Source organism: Amblyomma mixtum, chromosome 2 (assembly GCF_055824585.1).
Source record: "Amblyomma mixtum isolate Tamu chromosome 2, ASM5582458v1, whole genome shotgun sequence".
Taxonomy (NCBI): Eukaryota; Metazoa; Arthropoda; class Arachnida; order Ixodida; family Ixodidae; genus Amblyomma; species Amblyomma mixtum.
In genome coordinates this window covers 101,604,205-101,630,458 of record NC_143013.1, presented here as the reverse complement: position 1 = coordinate 101,630,458, position 26,254 = coordinate 101,604,205, and the positions used below count along the sequence as shown (strand labels likewise).

The window sequence follows — 26,254 nt, the reverse complement described above, 5'->3', positions numbered from 1 at the left end:
TCATATTCTAGTAGAAGGTGTTCACTTATTTCTATGGGTGACGGGGATTCTTCAAGCGCCGACCATTAGTTATAAAAATGAATTTTCGGTCCCTCTACGGGGGCCCCCGGGGCTGCAACGTCATTTTTATAACGAATGGTCGGCGCTTGAAGAATCCCCGCCGTGAACATAGCCGACCAGACGGGTTTCCGTCAAATCCTGGATTGTTTGTATTGGTGCACCATGCACTGCACATCGTCTTTGTGGCATTTTCTTGGTAAAATTTCCTTTCGTAGCTTCGCCTTTTTAGACACCCTCATCTAACTTTAAAGAGCAGGGCAGGGCATCCTGAGTTATCATCGAAAGATTCCTTCCTATTATGCATTTTCTTTAAAGCTGATAGCGAACTTTCGAGATAAACGGTGCAAAGTTACAAATCACTCTGGAACAATGTGGAATCAGCTATGCCTGGATGCAATCAATCGAGACAAATCTGGCCGCGTCCTGCATCACAAACAATGCGATAAAGCGGCGTGCAGGCAGCTTTGAAGAATGAACAAACACTACAAAGATTTGCGGCATTATTCCCCACTCAGAGAAGCATCGACCCGACGCTTTAAAACATAAGGCGACTACAAACAAACGCTACAATAATTCGCGGCAGTATTTCGCAGCCTCGTCCCCTCTAAACAGTTTTCTTCAGCATCCGGAATCAATTCCTGCTTTCTTTGATAGATTTTACCCAAGCAGCTTATATAATTCGAGATTTTTCATGGCGCAGTTTTAGCTGTATCACTAGCACCAGGCTTCGAGCGATTAGTGGACGTCTTTATTTTTCTCTGGACGAAGTTCCACTTTGCAGTGTCTTTTGCCGGTAAGACTCCTATTTTTGGCTATTTCATCTTGAGAAAGCTGCCCATTTTTTGCACGGCATAGCACAGCAATCACAGCAGCACCATCCATTGGCGTGGAGGGAAAACTGTCACCTACGTTACTGGTGTGTCACGGGGCGAAGGCTATAGAAACAGTTCCCGCTGAAAAAAATTTAACTGGTCTATCCAACTGCTGCCAAAGGGCTATAATCTTGCGAAAAAAGCCTTAGTCCTTGAAGAAAAAGCCTCTGAGGGAACCAGCCATCGGACCACTTAGGCCATCGCGTTTACGCCATCTGAAGCTCAGACAGCAAAACGCACTTTCCTCGGTTAAGTCATGTGCTCTCGTCACGCTTGTTCACATGCGAAGGCAATCACCCTACGTCTCTTCCTTTTCCTAGGGCTAGCAAAACGTGAAATATGGGCTCGGCCCTTAGCAATAATAGTCTCCGCCAGTGTTTACATAGAAAGATCTGTACGGGACCTTTTGAAGCGAAAAGCTCCACTAGGCTAGTAACATCGAGTCTGGCGTATGCTCTGTGATTAGAATTAGCCACAGCTGCTCGTGCGCAGAACTGAGTGACGTCACAGAAGAGGCGCAGGTGGTCGGAGCGGCCGCCCATGGCCGCCGCCGCAACCGCCGCCGCGACTCCGCCGCCTGACCTTTCGGCGCAGCCGCGCGCCACTGCGCATGTGCGCCGCCTCCTCACCGTCGCTACTACTGCGCGCTCGCCTCCTCGCCACCGTTTGACCTTTCGTTGCAGCCGCGTGTTTACCACAGTTACTACGCATGCGGAAGGAGGGCTATATAACGCGCTTGCCTGCACCGTTATCGTGGTGCTCCCTGTGCATTCTGCGCGAACTCTGACAGCCATGACCTCAAACAAAGCACAACTGCAGCTTTTCGCTTGTATGTCCAGGCTTAACCAGAGCTAAGCCATTGCCTAATTTTTTATTGTCGAAAAACTCGCCGTTGGCATCGTGAGCGATGAATTGTGCTTACATGTTGGCCAATCAGAATTTCACACAGGTGTGCATGCGCCACGAAAGCCAAGTGGCCTCAGTTATAAACGTTTCCTAGCGTATGCCCCCTGTCATCACTTGACCAGATGGGATTAGTAGGGCTCTATCATTAGTCACATGACAGTGAGCACTAACATGTTTCTGCTACTACCAGAATTCAAAATTTGGCGTTCTTCTCGTGTGTCCCTTTCTCACTTCACGGAACTGCCTTTGCTGCTACATCGCAGCAGCCTTTTTTGCTATGTCATGAAACGTGAAATGCGTGCGGTTCACTTGGGATGAGCAAGCCCTCGAGGTGCTTACAGGCGCCCAGAAAGTAGCTGAGCTCATTCAGAAGTCATGAGCTATGAAAAACATTACCAACTGTAAAGAAGCAAAAAGTCATTCAAACCTATAAAAAATTACGCAGCTTCGAAAGAACCCTGCTGAGAACGCTGTGGAATAACCCTAGATTTGTGTCTCAGCGTCAAAGTGCTCGGCAGACCAAAGCATATCGTAAATATAAGCACCTTGTAGCAGCGCTGACGACGCCGGCGAGAAAGAGCCCTACAAATCCAGGTATATGAACGAGGTAAGTGTTGATGTAATATGGCAAAATCTGTAAAAGATAAGTAGTTGAAAACACAACTGATAAAATAAGAAATAAACATCTCAGGACGCAGCTTGTTTACCGCTTTTGAGCGGCCGAGACGCTAAAGTCATCGTAAAATATTACAAATCACTTGCCATAGATGTGAATTTCACATTGTGTGCTGTGGCTTGATTTGCAAAAGTCTTGTTCCTAACGACAAAAAGGCTATTGTGTTTAAATTAAGAATTCCGATTTCGCTCCATAGAGCTTCATGAGAATATGGTCTTTAATGACCTTTAATGGTTTATACAACGAATCGACCACCACGTTTAGAGCGAAATTTTAATTGGCCGAACTGGGTACACCCTGGTATGAAAACATCCCCAATATCAAAAGGCTGTAAAATTATTTGTTTGGACAAACAAAATCGAATCCCATGCATGTCATTTTTCTAAGCTTTCTGAAACAGCAAGCCCGCGTATCAAGGTGATGTTTCTTAAGGATCCAAGCAATGAACAACGCACGTGCAACTTTCACTGGAACGTTGAATTTACATTTTATCACCAGAGTCGGCAAATGCGAGACAATCAACCTCTGTAAGCACTCTGTGAGGAGCAAGCGGCAATATGGTCATGAATACTTCATCCCACCACAGCAGACCGCTCATACATTCAGTCAGCGTGAACCCCATTTCACGCTTATATGTCGGCATTGGGACGTTTAACAGCAAAGTTCTGCTAGTTGAAGTAAGGGACTACTGAAAATACAACGGTAAACAAGTAAAATTAAATCCTTGTAGTCTACGCTTTTTGTAGATTTATCATTGCCTGGCAAGTTTTTTTCTTGTTTAAGCAATGTTTTAAGGCTTCAAGTCAATGTTCAATAAACATTGGTCGAAGTGCTACCTTCAACACTAATGGTCAGCTTTTTATTCAGCGTTCCAGGAGAACTGAACCGTAAGGAAACTACTGCCGGGCGAAAATAACGGAGATTCAATCGACCTGTAGGCAGCTGCCTTCCTATTGACTCTTATTTAAATCAGATTCAAATGACTTGCAGGCAAGTAGATTCCAGTTAACTCATGTCAGCAGAAAACGTTTTAACAAGAACTTAATATAATTGAGTTTTTTTAAGAGTATAGGCTTCAGAAGGACCCAATAAGCGTTCAATTCAAACAAAGTGTGGATTTGTGTAGGCAGTAACCGCCCGCCAGGTCATTATAAAATGTATTCAAGTGACGTCACGGTCGCCATTTTTGCTTGTGAGCACACAACTTCCTTCAACTGTGCAATGCAAAGCAGGTGGAGATAAGCTGATTAGATATGCTTGCAGCCTTTTCAGATGCAACATGCTCCACAAAATCTCAGCCCCTCTGACATCGGTAGCTGTACGCTCCCTGCAGCATGCATATAGGTACAGTCTCTGCCAAAAGTAACCCGGCACAGGTGGTTTGTCTCGTAGCCGCGTAGCGAAGCACTCATGGCAGCCCTTAAGCTCTGATTCTGTGTAGAGTAAGGTGAGACCTTGTCCTTACACTATGACACCGTTCGGTCTTTGGGGCAGCTGTAAATGCTCCGTTATACGTTTGAGAAGCAAGAACCTGTTGCTCGGTTACTTTTGGCAAAGACTGTACCTCTGCATTTCAAGTGCCACATCGCGTTCCGCTCCCTGTTGAGGTGAAGCTGTAACCTGCTTATTAGTCTGACTATGCTTTTCGATGCTTTCTAGCTTATGCGATAATAGCAAAGTGGGCATGTGCAACTAGACATCTAAGAAGGAAGAAAATATGGGTCTATTCCCGCCCTTATGGTACTATTTATTTCATGGAACTATCAATCTCCTTCCGGATTTTTAAAGAAGGTGCTTTTATTGTACGTGCAGACACGCAATCATTTAGGCTCTCACAGTCGAAAGTGCCCGAAAAGGCGCTGGAAAATGTTGGGCCAATTTTACAGTGGATTCAAAAGTACATAAAATGATTACACATAATCAGCATCACGTTTTCACCGCGCCGCGGTGTCTCAGTGGTTACGCCGCTCGGCTGCTGGCCCGAAAGACGCGGGTTCGATCCCGGCCGCGGCGGCCGAATTTCGATGAAGGGGAAATTCTAGAGGCCCGCGTGCTGTGCGATGTCAGTGCACGTTAAAGAACCCAAGGTGGTCGAAATTTCCGGAGCCCTTCACTACAGCGTCCCTCATAGGCTGAGTTGCTTCGGGAGGTTAAATGCCAATAAGCCAGGCCATCACGTTTTCACATTGCATATGACAGCAGAAAAGAATGCAATGTTGATGAGTAGCACAAGAAGAAACCAAAGAAAAAACGTCACGTTTTTTCGTCGCGCTTTTCGGGCTACGCTTTTCGGCTAAGTCTCCTCACGACAGCGTGCTCGTGGCTGAGCCAGAATCACACTGTATTCGACTTTTGTAGCCACGTCGCTGCATGCCGAAATCACGCCTTCAAGTAATTCTTGCTCAGTTGAATGATCCGGTCGCCTCGGTGAAAGTATCGAAAAAGAAGCAAAACAAGAGACGCAACGCAATTGTGCGCTTTGGAGACTCACTTGATCAATGCTCTGCGTTTTTCCGAGCAGTGTGGGATCACAGCCACGAAACCAGATGGTCAGTGCCACTCCCATGAGCAGGCCCACAGTATAGAGCAGAAAGAGGAGAACCGAGCTCGTCACGGCAGTTCTGCGCGAGGGACCACAGAAACTATAGAACAAAAACGCTGCATTGAAACTAAGAAATTTGTCACAAATGACAGCGAGTGCGGAGATAAGAGAGATATTCGTAGTATTTTGTTTGAAATCAGCATGTAAGTTAACGAAAAAACTGGCAGTGGCTTAGCTCAGCTAGGCCAGGATATACGTAGCGAAGGCAGTTTCGTCTAGAGACATTTCGGTGGCGACACGCTGTCGACGTCCTTCAGCATCTTGGCGGCGTCTCTTCGCGAGACGTGCACTTAGGTCTGCTTACGTGCGGAAATGCGAAAGGTGGGCGCGGTCCGCCACCTGCGCCATCTGCTGGGACAGCTTCGTACATTGCTGGGGTTTCAGTGGGTGCCCGCCTAGCCCGGAGGAAATTTACTGAAAACAGAGGGAATTTGCTACTCGCTTTAGCGCAAGAGCGTTAAGGAGTTCGTGAAGCGGAAAAGCAGGCGTCGTCGTCGTCACCACAGTCTAAGGCTGCCGCTACTCCGTCGCATCGTTAGTGAGGGAAAAATGTTGCACAAGCTTTCTACTTCTCGAGGGGGCTACCAGGAGTACTGTGAGTGAGCGTGACGCCATAGTTCGTCCTTGAGGAAGTGGAGTCGAAAGTTTCTATTGCGCACGGAGGCCTCTAGTAGGAGTGTGGAGTGATGCAGTCATGTGGATGGTGCAAAGAGCGGGCGCTTGCTTGCTCCTGACACAAGTGTGTGATGGAGCCGATAACTTCGACCAGTGCAGGGCTTTCTTCTGAGTCTGCGCCTTCTCTGAATGCTGTCGTGGAATCTATATCGACGAGTGCTGGACCACGAGCCAACGCGATCGCGCTTCACTCTTTTACTAGTCAGATCCACCGCTTTCTTTCGCAGTGCTGCTCCTTAGCTATGCACATTATTACATCAAGAATTCTTAAGCAGTTTGAAGAAATTCAACACCTTCTTACCGCTCTCACCGACACTTCGTCAATAGTTACGAGAGCGGAATATGTGCTTTCCGACGGCGACCAGAACCAATTTTGTTTGCCCTCTTACGTATCAGAATATTGCCACAGAGAGACCAGCAATCAAGGTAGAGAAGCCGTTTACATATATTGTGATTTCGTTCACAAATGAAGGCGCATCGTTTATTTGCATATGATAATTTAAAGCTTGTTTAGGGAGAACTGGACAATTTTTCATAACCGAGATTAACAAAATTTAATCATTCTGCTCATTTGTCCCTAGGCTTCTTATCAACTACTGACTTTTTGCAGTAGTTCATCGTATCATGGAGTCTTTATCTAATTAAAATAAGAAGGTGATAATTGTGGGGGTGCCACCATTAACAGGCGGAAATAAAAGAGGCAGCAATGGAGTTAGGCTATATAGTATAAATGTAAGAGGGGCGATAAGAAAGAATCGCTTGAAAAATGACTTTTTACAGCAAAGTACAATAGACAAAAATCATGGAAAAAGAAATTCAAAAACAAGATGCAAAGATGAGAATAACTGCTCGCTCAAGGCGTGCCATCGCAGTTCTAGACCGTATGGGGAAGTTCATTGCATTACTACTTAACAATTTACACATCCCGAGTTACAAGTTTAAGACATGCAATACTAGTGAAGAAATTCATCTCAGCGTCGTCTACAGACATAGGTACCAATATATATTTAGCCGCATTCTGAGCGCAAAGATTGAAAAGTACAGAGGGCAAAACGCATGCCTAGAACAACCAAACTCTGTGTTCCGGAGCTCCCAAAGCCGCTGCGACCAAGAAAGCAAAAAATGACGATGAAATTCTATGAATTTAACAGCACATGTTTACATCCACACCATTTTAAACCAAATCTTATGGCTAGTTATCGCGTGTTACGCCCGAAACACGCTCAGAGAGTGTTCTAGACATGCGTTTTGCCCTCTGTACGCCACTACAACTCATGCAATCTGGCCTGAATGCGAAAAAAATTAAATTTCTTCGCCAAAGTTGCTCTCACCACGCTTTTGACGGAGATCCTACACTAGCCACACGATCGATCCTGTGACCGAATGCGATAAACACGCGCCGGCGCGCTGTTCTGTGGCCGTCGGGGTGAAACGCCTGATATTAATAGGTAGCACAGGCATGTGAGCAGAAATGCGTTGCACTGCCTGCACTAATTTAGACATAGCACAAGAGTGGCAGAATTGCTGAAATACTTTCGGGCTTCCTGCAGCGTCCGTGAAGCGAGGAGTCTCTGGGCAACCATTTGGTCCAGACACATCCGATAGAGTGATGAAGCCATAGCGCCCCAGAAGCAGGACCAAACATTTTCGTCGCTGGTCAGGTCAAAGCTGAAGCTGTTGGAAAAGATGGGAGGGAGTCTCTTTTGAATGAGAGTTATTTTGCCTCGATCCTTTTAGGCTTCGTCGCAGTTTATTGAGATACGGATAGGTTTAAGAGACGATCAGTCTCTATGTGTAAAAACCGATTTCACCAAGCGCAACACCGTTAACATGAGCCAATTTTGCCAAATAGGAGTAGGAATTGTGTACATTGCTTAAGCAGTCTCGTAATGCTGCAAACGGATGTTAAATCTAGCGGCTATCGTTTTGAAAACAGTGCAGTCTGGACATCACCTACACCTAACTAGAATGAATGAAAAGCGTTTATTGAGTTGACCGAAGCCTTCTCTGACGATTTGGAGGAGCCCCTAGTCCCATACACCTTATTAGAACTTTGAGAAGTTTTTTTTTGTTAAGCGCGTGCTTTCTGTCAACGAAGGAGTGATACTGATGTGCACGTGGATGCGTTACAACCATCTCCTTCCTTTGCAACATAATTACACCAACAGAATACGAAACAACCAACTTACTCAGCGATGTAGTATCCAAGATTCATGTCACTTATTGGTTGAATTGTGGAGTTTCCGGAGAGTGAGTCGATTACAACATTCACTATAAGTGTTGTCGGTGCGATCAGAATAAATAAGAACTGCATGCAGTCAGTCCACACCACACCACGTAGTCCCCCCTAGATAGAGAAATAGTTATCAAGTGGGTTCTTTGGGAAAGCTTTTCCTGAATGAGATACTTTTTATACTTCAGGACACTTTGTAGTTCCTGCGGCATGTTTCGAGGTCACAGTAGTGGCGTAATTTAGAAGTGGCCCGACATAACAGACAAACGAGAAAACAGAATTTAAAACATGAATTCTCACCAGTGCCGTGTATAGTGTTCCCGAAAGTCCTATGAGTACATTGCACCAGAAAAGAGGGGCCTTGAAAACTGAAAAACGGTAAGAGAATTCTCGGAAAAGGTCGCAAAAAACGGAATGGCATGCATATTTTAGCATTCCTTCTCGTGTGACCTGAGAACAGGACATTCGCGTTAACATCCTAGACAGCCGCTGAAAACACACTCACGAGGTGGCAATAGAGCAAAGTTGTAATTTTCAACGAGGTCATTGATATTTTTTAATGCGAAAGCACTATTTCACGGGGGAAAATCGGCTCCCCGAGTTTGTGTGAAGCTTGACCTCGAGGGAGACCTTGTCCAAACCGTAAATAAGTTTGGTTTATGGTTTATGGGGTTTTAACGTCCCAAAGCGACTGAGGCTATGAGAGACGCCGTAGTGGAGGGCTCCGGAAATTTGGACCACCTGGGGTTCTTTAACGTGCACTGACATCGCACAGTACACGGGCCTCAAGAATTTCTCCTCCAAAGAAATTCTAGCCGCCGCGGCCGGGATCGAACCCGCGTCTTTCGGGACAGCAGCCGAGCACCGTAACCGCTGAGCCACCGCGGCGGCCGTAAATAAGTACTGCCGTGACTGGGATTCGAACCCGCTGCGGCGTGAACAGATCAGCTGCGCTGGCCACTGCACGAGGGCACTGTCCTGTGGCAGCAGCCGATCACGCCTGGCTTTAAACTGCAACACACTCTCGCGCTGTCCATTGCACGTCATCTTCTTCATCAACTAATACTGCTATGGAACTCTTATTGATTTACATTGATTTTACACTGATTTTACATTGATTTTACGCTAGCATTTAAGTCATTCAAATGAACTTATAAAGAATTTTTACAGATCACTGAAGATAATTTATACATATAGGCACCCATAAGGCGTATGCAAACCTTTAGTTTTTGTAAATTTTCCCCCGGTTTTCTGTCACTGTCATCCATCACAAATGCTAATTCATCTCTTCACTAAAATGTGTTGTCGCGAAACCTAAGTTATTGTGTTGTTTCACCGCGGAAGTTGTTTAATCTATAACCATCATTCTGTGTTTATATGTATTCTATATTCTCCGGTCATTATGTATACCGTTTCAACAGGAGGAAAACCTGTATATGTAGCTGCCCACTGCGAATTTCAGACGGGAGACGAGGCCTTGCCAGGCTCCATGCCTTTTGCCTTGTCTTCCACTTTCAGTAGAAAGAAAATAAAATGTTTCTCTCTCTCTCTCTTATACGCACACTGGCACTGCGCATTGCGCATCTTCGTCTTCATCAACTAGTGCTACTGGAATGAACGAGATGAGCATGGGCCGACGCCAACGACGACGAAGCTCTTGAGGTGGCCTGCTGACGCTCGTGCAGGAGAACTGCTCCTTGTGACCCTGTTCCTCGCCCCGCTGCTTCATCGATTACTTGTGAAAGAGTTTCATGAACATCACTTGGCATCCTCGAACGGCATGAATACTGTGCCCCAGATTTTATGTCAGATCACGTGAATTAAGCATATGAAAATCATTTACGACACGAGCAATTGAAATGCACTTGCATACTGTTCTTCGGCATATCCTTGTTACTCGCTGCGTGCACCCTATCCCATCACTCGGAAAGAGCTGTAGTTTGGCAGTTCTTCGAGATCGACATCACTGAACACGTGGCTGAGCTAAGCCCCTGACGGAGGGCTTGTCGCTGCAATTTGTCCGGCTACACTTAATAAATTATGCCAATTCTAACAATCACAGAAATAAAGCAACTTTCAATAAATGTAGCCACCGGTCATGATGCACGATCAGTGATCCATTTCGTTACCGTCCAGAGCCATTTTTCACCGAGATACGGCTCGGTTTGCAGTCCGGACGTTTCTTTTCATACGCCATTACTATCATTATTATAAAACGGAAGGGAAGAAAAAATGCTTGCACCAAGGAAAGATGCAATTAAGTCTTGGGAAAACATAGCGGCCATTGAAAACTGCACCAACAACGTTGCGACTCAACTTGATGGTGCTATAGTAGATCGTTTGGTGATTAGCCAGTTGTAGTGGCGCATTAAGTATGCTCTTTATTGAACCTCCTGGCATGCAGGATGGTACGTATTTCATGTTTCTTGTTGATTGCAAATATTATTTCTTACATTATTTGCAAAAGGCGAGGCGGTGGAATCTAAAGTGAGGAAAGAAAATATTTCAAAAAGGTGGGAGGCTATTGACGAATTAAACAAAGATGGTGATTATGAATTTCATGGGACAAGAGCATCTGTGGTGAAAGCGCGCCATTAAACAAGGTGCTTTCAGCTACTCAAGGCGGGGTCAAAGACCGATTTCCAAATAATTTCACCCAATAAAGCCGAGCACGGCACCAGGGGAAAGCTTGTGCCCCTTATATCCCAGGTGGGTACCCGGTGGCACTGGGGATCGAACATTGCAACTCCCGCATGCGGGGCTTATGCTCAAACTATTAGGTCACGGCTGTAGCAAGAACAAAATAATTGAGCCCATCGATCTTCTGCAGGAGAAATGAAAGTGAATGAACAAGGCTGATTGAACTGCCCGTTGTAGTATGGTTGTGCTGATGTCTGCATTCCCACTGCGAATAAAGAACCTGAAAGAACCTATTTACAAAAGGGGCGAGTATGATAGTACCGCTTAGCACATCTGCCATTGTCTAAATGTCACATGAATCCGGGAACATATTGCCACTTGCTCCAGTAGACACACAAGTGCGAAACCGTTATAAAGAGTCATCTTTTGTAGAGGGCTAGCATGCGCCATGTGTGTTTATTCCCCCCTCCCCCCCTCCTTTCTTCGCGGCTAAGGAAGGGGGGCTTCGTCGTTGAGCGGGCCCCAGGGAGATATGTGGATGCGTGCGGTCTCATTAGGAGCGCCCATCTTTCTGTCGCCTTTGGTGTCGCCGCTGCAGAACCCGGAGAGCCCCCGGCGGCGGGGCTGCGAGGAGAGCAGCAAGGCGGGCTCACCCAAGCCTCCCATTGTCCCCTTTTGGGGAAGGACGCGTGTTTCTCGCCGCGGCCGCTTTGTGCCAGTGCACAAAGAACCAAGAGCATAAAAAGGTCAAGCCGCCGTTTCATCTTACGCCGACAGCTCACCGCGGCTTCACAAACACCACTTGCGGCCCAATTAAGTTTCGGACGCTTCGTTCGGAGGTTCGACCGCTTTTCTTTTGAGAAGAGAACACTGCCGAACGAAGCGGGGTCCGGTGCGTCCGGATGAATGGGAGCTGTGGGCGGCGGTGCAGCTGGCTGGCGTCCGGGATAGCCCCGAGGCTCGACGACACGGTCTGAAGAAACGGAGCGCGCAGAAGACACCACCGGCCGGAACGAGCACTGCCACCTGCTTAATTGGGGACAGTGGCGGCCGCTTGACTTATGTCGCCGCCCGGACCCCGGAGGACAACTGGTGGGGTCGGCAATCCATTGTGATCCCACTCTTATCGGAAAGTGGATCTGCGCTCTCGGGTGTTGTTTGCGACAGTCGCAGCTGGGTTGGGGCCGACAATTGCCCTAGTGCCGGGAAGCGTCAAGGTCACGGGTACTGGGGAGACAGACGCACCCGTGGAAGTGTCTTGCTATGTTGTTTTGTGTGTTTTGCTTCTTCTTTCTTAGGGGAGAGAGTTGGTCTGATATAGTGGGTGTGTTTTGCTATGTGGTTTGTAAGTATTTTGCTTTCCTTTCCATAGAGGAGAGAGTTTGTTTAATACGGTGGAAGTGTGAGGCGGGGCACGTAACCCGGGGGACCAATCCGTATGTGTGTGAATTCTCGGAATGTACTGTCTTAAGTGAAAATGATGCTCTTTTTACAATATGTACATTTGAGAGAGGGTGATGTGCCTTAAGGAAGTTGGAGGGCGGGCCACACGCCTAATAACCAATCGTGTTAAGGGTTTGACACGATTGGATGCTGATGAATATGGGCCGGGCCCATGTGTCTTTAGAACTGGGTCCCGGAGCCCGGAAAAGAGGTTCTGGGCTACGGAGATAGATGTAACGCATCTTCGGCTATGCCGAGTAGGGGCCTCCCCTAAATGTTAGCCAGTTCCATGTTGTTGTGGTGCTCACTGCTCAACTTGTATATATATGTAAACTATTGTATATAAAGCTTCAAGTTATATCCCCTGCAAGTTCTCTGTTGTTTGCAAGTATCATCTCCTATAGACCTTCAGCCTTCAAGTAATAACAAGCCGTCTCCGACGGGGCACCCCTGGTGCAGAAGAAAGAAGAGAAAAAGAACCTGTTCGCTTTTTGGTAGAAGAAAGAGCGAAACTTTACTTCTTTAATGCATACTTGACTGATAGTCTTGACCTTATGGCGGAATGCGAGAAGCGAGTTAGTCATACCTGTGACTAGTGTCAGAGATGCTGCAAAGATGGAGATGGCACCGATGCTTTGCTACAACGAGAGTGTTTAGTAAGCAACGATTTTCGGCACGTGCAGCCAGTGATACACTTAATAGAAAAATAAAAAAGTAGTGGTGCACAACCACGTGCCAGACTAAGATATCAGCTTCGTTTATTAGAGGAAAATAATGGGATGCCCATATATTAACTGTTTATGTATTCACTGGATGGTTGAGCATTACTTTTTCTGCCCAAGAGCAATACGTATCATGCGTTTAGGGTCCCTGAAACTCTTGCACTTGATGCTACGGGATTTAAAATTGGTTTTATCAGATAATACGGTTGCAGCACAGAATATTTTTTAAACAAAACGAATTATCCAAAATTTTCTACCAACAGAATACAATTATGCGCATGTAAGATTTCCGTTTATGTGAATTTCTCTTTTTGATTATGTTTGCAATTTATTCAGAACAAAGTGATAAAAATATACTCAATATAGAGGGGCACTGCGCACAGAAATGCATTTGCTTTTTTACCTCTTTATCGACCTCTCGCGTGTTGAGTGCTAAGATAGGCATTTCGCTAGCGGGAATGACTGTACGTCCTTTTTACCAAACAAACTGCCGGTGGAAATTAGATGAAACTAAACGAAGTTCACCTAAGATGTGTTGGAATTTAGCAGGCAATAAAACACTTACAGGAATATTTTAAATGCATCCGGAGCTTAATTTCAGGTACCGAAGCACTCACTGTATAAGTGATCTAGCGATTCTCATGCAGTTTTGATGACCTGAATTTGAAATGCTTCCTTAGCATTCATGTGTAGCTGTTTAGGGAGAGAAGAAAGTGGGCTACAGATTAGTCTGAACTTCTGAACTTGAGGAAACTTGCAGCGCACGGAAAGGATAATGCGAGAAGTATAGTAAACAGATTGGTCAAAGTATGATTAGATTGCTCTGAGTATGACCGCTATCTTATGGATGTGCTGGTGGGCCAGTGAGTTTAGCTTTCCACCGGTCAAAACAAAAAGAAAATAAAGTTGTGTTTCTTCGTTGGTTACCGTGAGAAAAATGTAGATCACACACGCCGTCAGAGAAATGGTAGCGTTGAACCGCATGCGGATGTACTGAAAGGAGAGAAAAAAAAACAGTAAATCTGAGAGTAAAATGAGCTGCCCTCTTTGAAACAACAGTGTGCCGATGTGAACAAAGGCAACCAACACTACGCAACCTGGAGAAGCAGAATGTTGCAATTTTCTTGGTTGGAAAATTTGAAATACAATGAATACGTGCTTCGTAACTGTTGACCCGTGAATCTTGCTATCCTGAGGCCTATTTCTTGGCGGTGCCTGAGTTTGTCATTGCGGTGTGCCATGCATGATAGAAGGAAGCCTCTGCTCTTCTATCTGAAGCGAGAAAGACTACTTCGAGACATGAGCGTCGTTTGCCAGTTTACTGTGAACTTGTATATTGTACAAGTCTGGTTCAATGCCACCTTCAGCGACCATTTCGCACAGCAGAGCAGCAGTTCACGTTACGACCTTCGAGACCATCCTCTGTTGAAGACAGATGAGCTTTGTGCACTAGAACATGTCGCGACTGAGTTGCAAACATCAGCTTTATCTTCAAACGACTTCGGTTCGTTAGCACTTCGGGAGCTTACCTAAAAGGTAGCTCACGGTTACAAGACTCCGTAAAGAGCACGATCCAGTCACTTGTTTATAAATTTTCAACCCGGTTAATGTTGTGAAAATTACAAAAAGAAACGTCCCACTTCAGTAAATAGGACTAAAACTGATGTTAGAATACACAGTCGTTAGGTTTTGGCTTGCTTCTGATAAGCAACATCGTCGCTGCATACGTACAACGAGTGCCGAATTTGGAAGCAAGCAGCATACGGTGAAAGACCGAGAAGAAATCTGTGAGTTGGCAAAATACCAACTTCAAATGCAACAACGTACGCCGTGGTGGCTCAGTGGTTATGGCACTCGGCTGCTGACCCAAAAGACGCGGGTTTGATCCAGACCGCTGCGGTCGAATTTCGATGAAGGTGAAATTCTAGAGGCCCGTGTTCTGTGCGATGTCAGTGCACGTTAACGACCCCTAGGTGGTCAAAATTTCCGCAGCCCTTCACTACACTACGGCATCCCTCACAGTCTGAGTCGCTTTGGGACGTTAAACCCTCATAAATCAAACTACGTGGTCAGTCGAGACTGCCGTTTCTCACCTGTGACCTAATGCCACAGTAAATGAATATGTATACAGCAGCGGTGACGTAAGAATCAAGAGTCGTCTCTGTTTTTAGCAAGGAAGCACAATAAAACGCCTGTGGCTCAAGTATTCGGCACTGGCGTGAATTTTACAATGTAGGTTCCTACCGTGGATGACGGCAGTAATAAGGCGCGCCTAATTGGCGTTGCCGAGTGGTATTTCAGTCTTGCCGAGTGGTACTGCAGTGAAATCGCGAGATTTTTTGTCAAGGGCATACTTCTGCGCCACGCGGCCACAAAAGTTATCATCAAAGAGGTGGATGTGGATATATCCTTTACGGCTGAGCTTGCATAAACCATTCTGCACTTCAACCACACAACCCAGCGGCGAACAGCTGCATGCCACACGCAGACCAACAGCCTTACGGAGCTTCTGCATAAGACCACCATTGAAATGATGATTGTCATGTACGTCGACGCTTAACTCAAGACTACAGCACCACCGCCCGGTCAAGCCCACTGCAGCTCGTCTATGGCAGAGAGGCCACGTAAAAGTTTGCCCCCCCCCCCCCCCCCCCGACGAGCGTCAGCATCTCAACGACGCCGGGCACGCCCCGGTGTCAAACGTGTCAAACTGTCATTCCCGAAATCTAATGCAAAAATAAAGGCGAGAGTAAAGAGCAGGCACGCTGTTTTTCTAGCAGATAATTGGTTTTTCGAAACAGCTTTATTTATTTATTTATTTATTTCAAAATACTGCAGGCCAATATGTTGGCCATGCAGGAGGGGCTATACAAGGCATTGAAATGAAAAACACCAAAGAAAATACATGGGGTTACAAACAATGAGCAGAATAACGAAATACAACGCTCATTCATTCAAGAAGATGCTTCTCAAGAGCTTTACTAAAATTTGAGGACTGGAAAATGGTCTCGGGAAGAGAGTTCCAGTCGGAAACAGTCTGTGGAAAAAAACTGTACTTGAATGAGTCGGTCTTTACAAAAATGGGTTCGAGCAAATGAATACGTGAATGGTGTGTTCGGCGCGACAATTGTTTGAGAATTGCGGGGCGGGGTATGTTTAGTTTATGTGTTAAAAGGTTATGTATAAACAACAGACGGGAAATTTTTCTGCGTACTTAAAGTAATGGAATATGGTTGGTTTTCATTAGTGTTGTAGGTGAGTCTAACCTCCTGTATTTGTTACAAATAAACCTAGCCGCTTTCCTTTTGCACCATCTCTATCTTGTATATGTCTTTCTTTATCAATGGATCTCATAACACTGAAGCGAACTCTAATTTGGACCTAATGAATGTTGAGTATGCAAGGAGTTTAACTTTACTTGGGACATCTTTAAGCTTCCGCCTTAAGTAGCGAAGCTTAGAAAAAGACGAGGAGCAAATGGCTGCAATGTGTGAAGTCCATGTTAAGTCATGAGTTAACGTTACCCCTAAATATTTATATTGTGTAACCTCGTGGATTACATGATTTTGCAGGGTGTAAGAGAAAGGTCTAAAATGTTTTTTGCGCGAAATACGTAAGAGAACAGTTTTATCAAGGTTTAGTTGCATATCCCATTTTACGCACCACTGATGAACAGCTAGAAGCGCATTTTGTAAGATGTAGTGATCGCTCTCTTTATTTATGGCCTTACAAAGTATGCAATCATCTGCAAAAAGGTTTAAAGAGACATTTTCGGGGATGGAAGCAGACAGGTCATTTATATAGACTAGGAAAAGCAGTGGCCCCAAGACGCTGCCTTGTGGTACACCTGAAGTAACTGGAAGACCGTGAGATCTGCAGCCATTAACGTCTACGTATTGTTTCCTGTGTTTAAGATAAGCATGAATCCAGTTGACAAGATAAGCAGGGACGTCAATGATACCTAATTTATAAATGAGTTTGCCATGAGAAACCGTGTCAAAAGCTTTGCGGAATTCTAAAAAAAGAACATCAACCTGCCCGGATTTATCGAGACAAAGAGCTGGTCATAAAAAGAAAAGTTTTGCTGCAAGGCAGAAGAAACAATCCCTCGTTGCACTTCGTAGACAGCAGAGATGATACTTGAAAAGATGCTTGCTAGAATATGAAAGACCTAGCTGTCAGTGAAAATGGTAGTGCGTACATTACGGTACCCTGCACTGACTACCGATGTTGTTGGCAGAAGAAAACGGTTTGCCACATCTGCTCAAAGTTACGGAACTTATCGGAAATTTGCCCTGCAGGATTGTGAGTGGATTCTAAGAGTGTGAGCGGTGCAGACTGTACTGCAGGCAGGGCACCAGCCTACCAGGGCAGTTCGAGAAGCATAGCATGATGATGCAGGACGAGAACGTGCTTGTGTACAGTGACATTTGTCACAGGGTATTCTTATTTTATTCATAACGTACTGTTCGCCTCACTAAGAGGCTGTTGCCGGCTAGGGCATAAAGTAGTCAGATACGTATATATCGAACTCGAAGGGGATTGCGAGAGACATCTATATATCAGTAATTACATATACGAAAATGGCTATAGAGAAGCTTATCTGCGATCCAGAAGTGAGAGTACATTGCACCGAAGATAGCGACCACCTTCTTGGAGCGACTTGTCGCCCGTCGTCGTGCTGGCCGTGCCCAGCTCCTTTGCGAAGTCTAACCTGCATTGCCTCGAAGCCGCCGCGGACGTGCTTTGGAATTAGCCGCTGCCTATCATAAAATGCCTAATCCTGTTACCTGCGCACTCTGAACAAAACTATTGCTCATTAAAATTCAGGTACAGCGCCTTCAGCAACGAAGCACGCCACGCGAGGGTCGCCGCTTGGCTTTGGTTAGGATGGCTTCACCGCACGACAGCAATGTGGTGAGTAAAATGAGTAAATGAGATTGAAGGCCACCATCAAGCCCACCTCTCATTACACCCGTCGCGCGGTGAACGCCGCCAGCAGGTGCCCAAGGCCGCGCAGCCGACCAGTCTGCTCGCGCGGAAAGTCATCGAAGAGAGCCGTTAGGAGTACTAGCACTTACAGGTGCGCGGAGCTCAATTCGATGTATCGAACGAGCGGCGAAATTGCAGTTCTATATATAGCGCGACTTTTCTGCCCTTTTGCATGCAATTTTCAAGATTATCTCTGTGTTTCATATAGCCACTAATTTAGGTAACCAGTTTCGCTATATCTGGGCTCGACTGTGCTCATGCACAACATGAAGATTTAACAAGGGACATATTAAGTGTTATTGACTGCAAGCGGACTATGCGGAACACAAAAGTGTTTAGTGTATAAATTTATGTAAATCTCGCAGATTTCGCAGATTTACAAAACTGCAATAACCAAAGAAGAAATGATGCTCAGCAGACCAGGCATATTTCCGTCGTTCCATGTGGCCGGTGTAAATGGGCAAATTTATAGATGACTAGGCAAACGCCCTTCAAAGAAACGCGCACATAACCGTTAGTAATCATCATTGCCTATCCGCTCACATGAGTGTATAGCGGCGAACTCTTTTCAGAATGCCAAAAAGAGAAGCTCGGGCAAGTTGGTAAAAAAGAGCACGAATTGAGACTGGGACGAAGAGAGACACATTGGGACGAGCGCTAATCCTTGTGCGTCTTCTTCGGTCCCAGTCTTAGAAACGTCGTTCATGTTCGACTGTGTCCCATACCCTAAGTGGACGTGGGGCTTCAAACTCGTTATGAGAATTTTTTAGCAATTTCTGAGCAGTACCAGATGATGAAATAACAGCGCAAGGAACGGGACGAAAACACGAAGGAAGAAGACACAGACACGGGCGCTGACTAACAACTGAAATTTTATTTCGAAGCAGGACACATATATAAAGTACAAAGAGGGGGGTGTGTCCAAGGCGATCCTGCACAATCACCGAAACAGTGTAGTCACGTCCAAGGGTAAAAACGATAAAAAGGTGAAAAAGCCGAAAGAAAGACAAAAAGCGATAAAACCACGGTGTAAGAGGCCGGGACGGAAGTAAAAGCGATGAAAACGATGAAAACGGATATCCACATAGCCAAAAGGCAAAAAAACAGCGTTAAGCTAACGGTGAAAAACGGGACTAAAATCGCGGCACAAGGTGATTAACAAAAAAGACAGAGAGGGGCATTTAAGAACAAGATTAAACATTTACCCTGCCCCTAAGAAAGTCCAATTCTTTTTGCGACAGGCACAGGGAGGGTGCACTCACACATTGTTCTTTTGCGTTGTGGATTTCGAATGCTTCTACGATTTCCCTGGATATCCTATCCCGTCCTCTGGCAAGAACTGTGCAGCGATTGAAATCTGGGTAACAGGTTTCGTCCGGATCATTACGTTTGCACTTTTTGCAGTGCTTGGCAAGGTGCCCAGAAATTGCAATATTGTCTACATTATTCCTGTGCTCTTGAAGCCTAATGTTGAGGCACCTGCCTGTTTGGCCAATGTATCTCTTCCCACAGGATACGGGCAGAGAGTAGACGACGCCGGTTTTGCAGGGGACGAGTTGTTCCGAATGAGTCTGCCCACACCCACGGGCGATCAGAGGTTTGTTCACCTTCGGGCATAGGGCGGAAAGCTTGTTTGGCGCTGAAAAGACAACGTCAACCCCTGAACGTTTCGCGACCTTTTTGAGGCGGTGGCTGACCTCATGAATGTAGGGCATTACGACCACTCTTCTATTTTCCCTGTTGGACGCCTCCTGCGCGTCATGTCGTCCTTGTTTCTTGGCGACGGACCCGGCCACGGACACCAGAACGTTCAGGGGATATCCGGCGGTTGACAGGCGATCGACCTGGTTGCTTAAACTATCCTGGAAATGATGTTCACAGGACTTCTGAAGCGCATTTTGAAAGCAAAGTCTTACTATCCCTCTCTTAACGAGTTTTGTATGGGCAGACATAAAAGGCAGAATAGCTTTTTTACCCCTGGGCTGATAGGACCAGCAGGTATGCTGGTTAGAGAAATGCAGTCGCAAGTCCAGAAATCTGATTGAGCATTCATGCGGTGTTTCATGCGTCAAAGCCAGAGGAATACATTGGCCAAACATAGAAAGAATTTCGGATACCATAGGGTTAAATGCTTCGTGGCTGCAATTCAAAAGGACGAGATAGTCATCCACGTAACGAAAAATTTTTGCTACGCACGTATCAGCGATCCTGTCATTCAACATCCTATCGTATCTAGCAAGGAAGAGTTCGCTTAGGATAGGTGCTACGCAAGAGCCTATGCAGACACCTTGTTTTTGTATATATGCATGTTCACCTGACGTAACATAGGAAGAATTCAGATAAAATTTCACAAGTCGTAGAAAATCACCGATGGACAGGCCTACTTCGTTCTGAAAATTCACGGCTCCGAAGGTGTCGATAGCTTCTTCAATGCAAGACAGCAGTTCTCTGTGCGGTAAAGAATAATATAAATCTTTGATGTCGACCGAGAAGGCGTTTAGGTTGCGGTCATGTTTAATACTTAAAAAATCTATAACCTTTTTTGAGCCATCGATCACAAATGGGTCATCGACGGTTAGCAATTTTAACTTGTCTGCGTAGCAAAAATTTTTCGTTACGTGGATGACTATCTCGTCCTTTTGAATTGCAGCCACGAAGCATTTAACCCTATGGTATCCGAAATTCTTTCTATGTTTGGCCAATGTATTCCTCTGGCTTTGACGCATGAAACACCGCATGAATGCTCAATCAGATTTCTGGACTTGCGACTGCATTTCTCTAACCAGCATACCTGCTGGTCCTATCAGCCCAGGGGTAAAAAAGCTATTCTGCCTTTTATGAAATGAACGGCGGCGCGACAAGAAGAACACAACAAGAGAGGGGACACCACATGCGCACCCCCTCTCCACATGCGCACCACATGCGCGTTCCCTCTCTTGTTGTGTTCTTCTTGTCGCGCCGCTGTTCATTTCATCATGCACCAACTCGCCCCTCAGGCCATTCTTCTTCTGCCTTTTATGTCTGCCCATACAAAACTCGTTAAGAGAGGGATAGTAAGACTTTGCTTTCAAAATGCGCTTCAGAAGTCCTGTGAACATCATTTCCAGGATAGTTTAAGCAACCAGGTCGATCGCCTGTCAACCGCCGGATATCCCCTGAACGTTCTGGTGTCCGTGGCCGGGTCCGTCGCCAAGAAACAAGGACGACATGACGCGCAGGAGGCGTCCAACAGGGAAAATAGAAGAGTGGTCGTAATGCCCTACATTCATGAGGTCAGCCACCGCCTCAAAAAGGTCGCGAAACGTTCAGGGGTTGACGTTGTCTTTTCAGCGCCAAACAAGCTTTCCGCCCTATGCCCGAAGGTGAACAAACCTCTGATCGCCCGTGGGTGTGGGCAGACTCATTCGGAACAACTCGTCCCCTGCAAAACCGGCGTCGTCTACTCTCTGCCCGTATCCTGTGGGAAGAGATACATTGGCCAAACAGGCAGGTGCCTCAACATTAGGCTTCAAGAGCACAGGAATAATGTAGACAATATTGCAATTTCTGGGCACCTTGCCAAGCACTGCAAAAAGTGCAAACGTAATGATCCGGACGAAACCTGTTACCCAGATTTCAATCGCTGCACAGTTCTTGCCAGAGGACGGGATAGGATATCCAGGGAAATCGTAGAAGCATTCGAAATCCACAACGCAAAAGAACAATGTGTGAGTGCACCCTCCCTGTGCCTGTCGCAAAAAGAATTGGACTTTCTTAGGGGCAGGGTAAATGTTTAATCTTGTTCTTAAATGCCCCTCTCTGTCTTTTTTGTTAATCACCTTGTGCCGCGATTTTAGTCCCGTTTTTCACCGTTAGTTTAACGCTGTTTTTTTGCCTTTTGGCTATGTGGATATCCGTTTTCATCGTTTTCATCGCTTTTACTTCCGTCCCGGCCTCTTACACCGTGGTTTTATCGCTTTTTGTCTTTCTTTCGGCTTTTTCACCTTTTTATCGTTTTTACCCTTGGACGTGACTACACTGTTTCGGTGATTGTGCAGGATCGCCTTGGACACCCCCCCCTCTTTGTACTTTATATATGTGTCCTGCTTCGAAATAAAATTTCAGTTGTTAGTCAGCGCCCGTGTCTGTGTATTCTTCCTTCGTGTTTTCGTCCCGTTCCTTGCGCTGTTATTTCATCATGGATTACCAACTAGCCCGGCATCTTGCACTTCAGTACCAGATATTGTACGTTTTACCAGTTTGTTTCATTCAGCTTGTGGATGTGTCATTTTCTGTGTGATGAGAAGCGAAAAATGCCAATGAGGGGCCAACGCACCTGCAACGCTTTACCTGAATTCTCTATAAACGAGCTTTCGAAACTAATTATATAGAATACTAACTGATTTGCTCAGAGAAGATTGCGGCCAAGTACTACACCAGGGTGGCCAAATCCTGCTCTGGTGGGGGAGTGCGTTGTCGGCTCTGGTCACGGAGATCAAGCTGCACTCCAGGCCTGGTTATGCAATTCCATCGGCACGCGGAGTTTTCTTTTATTTTAAACCCGCGGTGGATTACTGCGCGGCACCGGGATTCGAACCCCGGTCCTCTTGCACTCGAGACGGATGCTCTACCTCTACGTCATTGCTGCTGCAATAAAAGTGCGCTAGAGGAAAGCTCGCTTCCTTTTTACTCCCCATACAGGCATACGCGTGGTTTGAGTATACGTTAATCGCTGCCCGCTCTGAAGCCATGAGAGAGCAGCTAAGGTTTTCCAAGCCAAGCTGACTGTATGAACGAAGTCTAGCAGCCCAGCTTCCAGTGGATGTCTAACGATGAGATTTTATTGCCTAGATTCGTACTTTGTCCCGATTTACCATACAGACCATAGAGCATTAAATTAGGCAACTAATCCGCAAGACCGAGAACCGAAATGGAGTACGCAATCTTTCGTTGGCAAAAAAACATTGAACTAAACGTGCTCTGCCAGCGAGAGCCCAGACTTACTACACCTAGATGCAAAACAGCTGCACAGACAATACTTCAGCCTAGGTAAACAAATTGTATCATACACAGGGCATACAAGGACTGCAACAATAAAGGTGAGAATTTTTACTGCGCAGTGGCAACACTCAATACACGTGGTAGCAACAGCTGATCACAGCATACAGAACATGTGTCCCGCTCTGTCTTTTGGATTACAGAGCTTTTTTTCAATTTCAAGAACAGAAATCAACTCCGGCGCACATCCGCAATCAACTCCGGCTGTCCGGCGCACATTCCCGGTTACACAATCCCTTCACGAACTTTGCACAATATACCCCTGTCCTATGCGTACACACTGGATCCCCATAATATTCATGCGGATGAAAGGACACACCTTGACACATCACACATCCCGCCACCTTCCCCTCTTCCCCCAGATCCGTTCCTGTCCGATGTTTCCGAGAAACAGGCTTTGCATCAGCGAACACGCGCTCTAATTCCTCCGTTATCTTACCCTCTCCCCTGGAGTCTCACTGGGGAGGAGGAGGTATCTGTGCACCGGATTCGGGCAGGAGCGGCTCTGACTCCTTCTGTGTGTCATCGGTGGCGTGACAAACGTTTCGAAGTGATTGACAAGTGTCCTCACTATGGTGCTCCGCCAGACCAATGTGACCAAAAACACTTGCTGTGGACTTGCCCGGCTACAGTTTCCGTAAGACGACGCTTCCTAAAGAAGGTAGGCCTGCGATGGGACGTTGCAGGCGACTATCTAGAGTGGAGTTATGATAATCGCTTTATCGTGAACTTTTGCCACTTTTTAAGCGAGGCTTGTTTATACTCCTTCTTATAACTTTCTTTCCCTTTTACATTATGCCTAATGGAAAACATCTCGAATAAAGAAAAGACAGCATATTGCAATCATGTGTAAGTGATTGCAATAAAATTTCTGAAGCAAAAAACCATTTCGAAGCTGAAGCTTCATGTGACCTGTATGCACAGCTGAACTTTAGACGTGTCCAGAAAAGGCTACGTACGCAAGTGCTCACTTGACCCCGTTTCACCATGCTTGTGTACTTTCCCAGCACAAGCATGGAACCTCGTCTTAAAGGTGCGTTGCGTACGTTCGCCGAGTGTGAATGTTTTTATGGTGTGTGATGTGAACCGGTACATGGTAGCCTGCTCCAAGGCAAATATATCGCATTTGAGAAGCTGATAAGAGGGAGCATTGTGGTCGTACGTGAGGCAGTTTCTGCAGCAGATAGACCGCTACAATGTGCTTTAAAAATATAAAACAATGTTTATGCCCTTCATAGCAATAGAAGTGTGTGCACTGAATAATTTGTAAGCAGGCGCAAACTTAAAGGCGTGAAAAATATGGGGTTCTGGCTAGCTTTCATAAAGAAGTGGTTTCTCATGCGTATTCGTATTGTTAAAAACACAGCAAGTTTATGTCGTCATTATTGGGCGTCGGAAACTTCAGCTGGTAGTACATCATTTATTTAAATTCAGTGCTGAGGGGACAAAAAAAATATTTTACTCCCTGCGGTCTCGTGAGCTTATATTCGGTTCTTACAGGCTTATTTGCAAGCTTAACTTCACGGACATGTGTCGCGTTTTGACATTGATTAGTTGGTGGGCTGCCCAAGAAAAAAAGACAGCATGTAAATAAACAGGCGGAAATCAAAACATCATTACGCATTCAAACTGAGAAGAATTTCCATGAACTTCAGCACCTGAGCTTTAAGTGCCTAGAGTGGCGTAACGAATCATTTGATCTTCAAGTGTCAGCGAGCCTTGTCAATCTTCCATTGATTAAGTCAGGTTTCGGTCGAACCAAATGTTATCGAACACAGTGTGGCGTAGGTCCAGTGTGTTGAGGTCCGGTCCGAAAAGTACCGTCCTTGTCGTTGCTCCTGGCAGGCTGATGCAGTATTGACGTGGGTGAGCTGGGGACGCGCTTTTGCTATTCTGGGCATCGCATTCACCGTGTTAGACGTGCCCGGCCCCGGCTCAAGACTTACGAGCAGACTACGTCCTGGCTGACAGCACACGTCCAAACACAATACTGTCGCAAACAGTCTTTCTGGCTCGCCCTTTCTCCGATATCCTCCTTCACGGTCCTCTTCTGTCCCCAGCTCACCAATGGTCCGGTTGCCTAAGCTTTAAGAGCACTCATCTCCCATCGAGCACTGCGGTCATCCACAGCCAGCGTTCGTTCCGGCATTCAGGTGCAGAAAAACAGGGGAAAGAAAATCTCAGCAGGCGCAAATGTGACGACCACTTACCTCGAATATGGACGTGATTCCAAGTCCGTAAAACAGCGGGACGATTACGTGTGTAGCCAACGGAAGCAGCAAGAAATACATGATATTCCCGCAGAATAAGTGCCAGCCATAAGCGTAGAAATGCGCCGAGAAGCCGACAATGCCCGTCGCTGAGAAGAGTGATGCCACGGAAGATGCAGCGAGAGGAAGGGCCTTGAGCGATCGACGACCGAGAAATATCTCCGCCTCTTCAGAGGAGCTCTCTCCGTGCTCGGTTCTCTTCCGGCATGAAAAGTACATACCGAGAAAAAAATTTGCCAAAACCATGGCTCCTAACACAGCCAAGTCCAGAGCTTGCATCATGGCGCAGAGGTCGCGTTATCAGAGGGCGAGCTCTGGTGTCTGTCTGTTGGCTGCACGGCGTGTTTTCTATAAACCTGCTACGGGCAAACGAAGGTGATAGCGGGCAGCAGTTGTTATCCTATTTTTCACCACATTTTCTATAGCATTGAGCGATTCACGTGCGCGATGCACAGGTACACGAGCCGCACACAACTCTTCCATGACAGCTGCTGCCCTTTGCAAACAACACCGCCCATGCTGATGCTCCCGTTACTGTTTTTTTTTACACAGGATGGCACATTGCCGCGGCACACTATTTCCCCAGGAATGCTTTTGCCAATGTTGTAGCACGTTATTTGCCTAATACAGCTTCGGGCAAATGGGACTAGCATGCGGCTGAGTGGAGAATCACTTTTAAACTAGTTGTCCGGCTCGTTTCCGTTTCTTACTTGATTGATCCAGCGGTGTCTGGTTGACAAATAAGAGGCAGCCTGCATGTGGAGCTGCTTTTGCACGGCTGGTGTGTTTTATACTACATGTGGCACCTTTATTTCATTTGACGCGTTTTCTTTTTTTCAACCATGGAGGTAAAGACATGAACCCGTAAAATCTGGCTGGTATCCACGTTCAGAATGTGGGCAATGAAAATTTGATTGTTTAGAGGTACGGGAAAGCAGAATACGTCGTAGATTAAGAACCCAAAGGTTCAACTAACCCTGTAAGTGCAACTGAGGTAAAGTCTATCTTCCTGGTCACCGAGGTACGCAAGCGAGCGAAAGCACAAGTTACTACACGAGTGTTGAGCACTCTTGTGCTTGAAATATTGTTCACCGTTTCTGGCATCAGAAAGTTCTAAATAGGTAAT

General features: G+C 46.1%; 1 protein-coding gene across 1 annotated transcript in view; it reads right to left on the bottom strand.

The window, feature by feature from the left end:
- Nucleotides 1–25,410, bottom strand: part of LOC149360321 (sodium-coupled monocarboxylate transporter 1-like) — a 48,348-nt gene extending 22,938 nt beyond the window's left edge. The window contains exons 1-8 of the mRNA XM_089569239.1: nucleotides 25,069–25,410; nucleotides 13,757–13,822; nucleotides 12,694–12,745; nucleotides 8,325–8,392; nucleotides 7,981–8,138; nucleotides 7,325–7,465; nucleotides 5,006–5,135; nucleotides 2,384–2,472 (exon numbers count right to left, since the gene is read on the bottom strand). Coding sequence (XP_089425365.1) covers nucleotides 2,384–2,472; nucleotides 5,006–5,135; nucleotides 7,325–7,465; nucleotides 7,981–8,138; nucleotides 8,325–8,392; nucleotides 12,694–12,745; nucleotides 13,757–13,822; nucleotides 25,069–25,410 — 1,046 coding nt within the window. The remainder of the gene's footprint in view (nucleotides 1–2,383; nucleotides 2,473–5,005; nucleotides 5,136–7,324; nucleotides 7,466–7,980; nucleotides 8,139–8,324; nucleotides 8,393–12,693; nucleotides 12,746–13,756; nucleotides 13,823–25,068) is intronic.
- Between the last annotated feature and the right edge of the window lie 844 nt (nucleotides 25,411–26,254).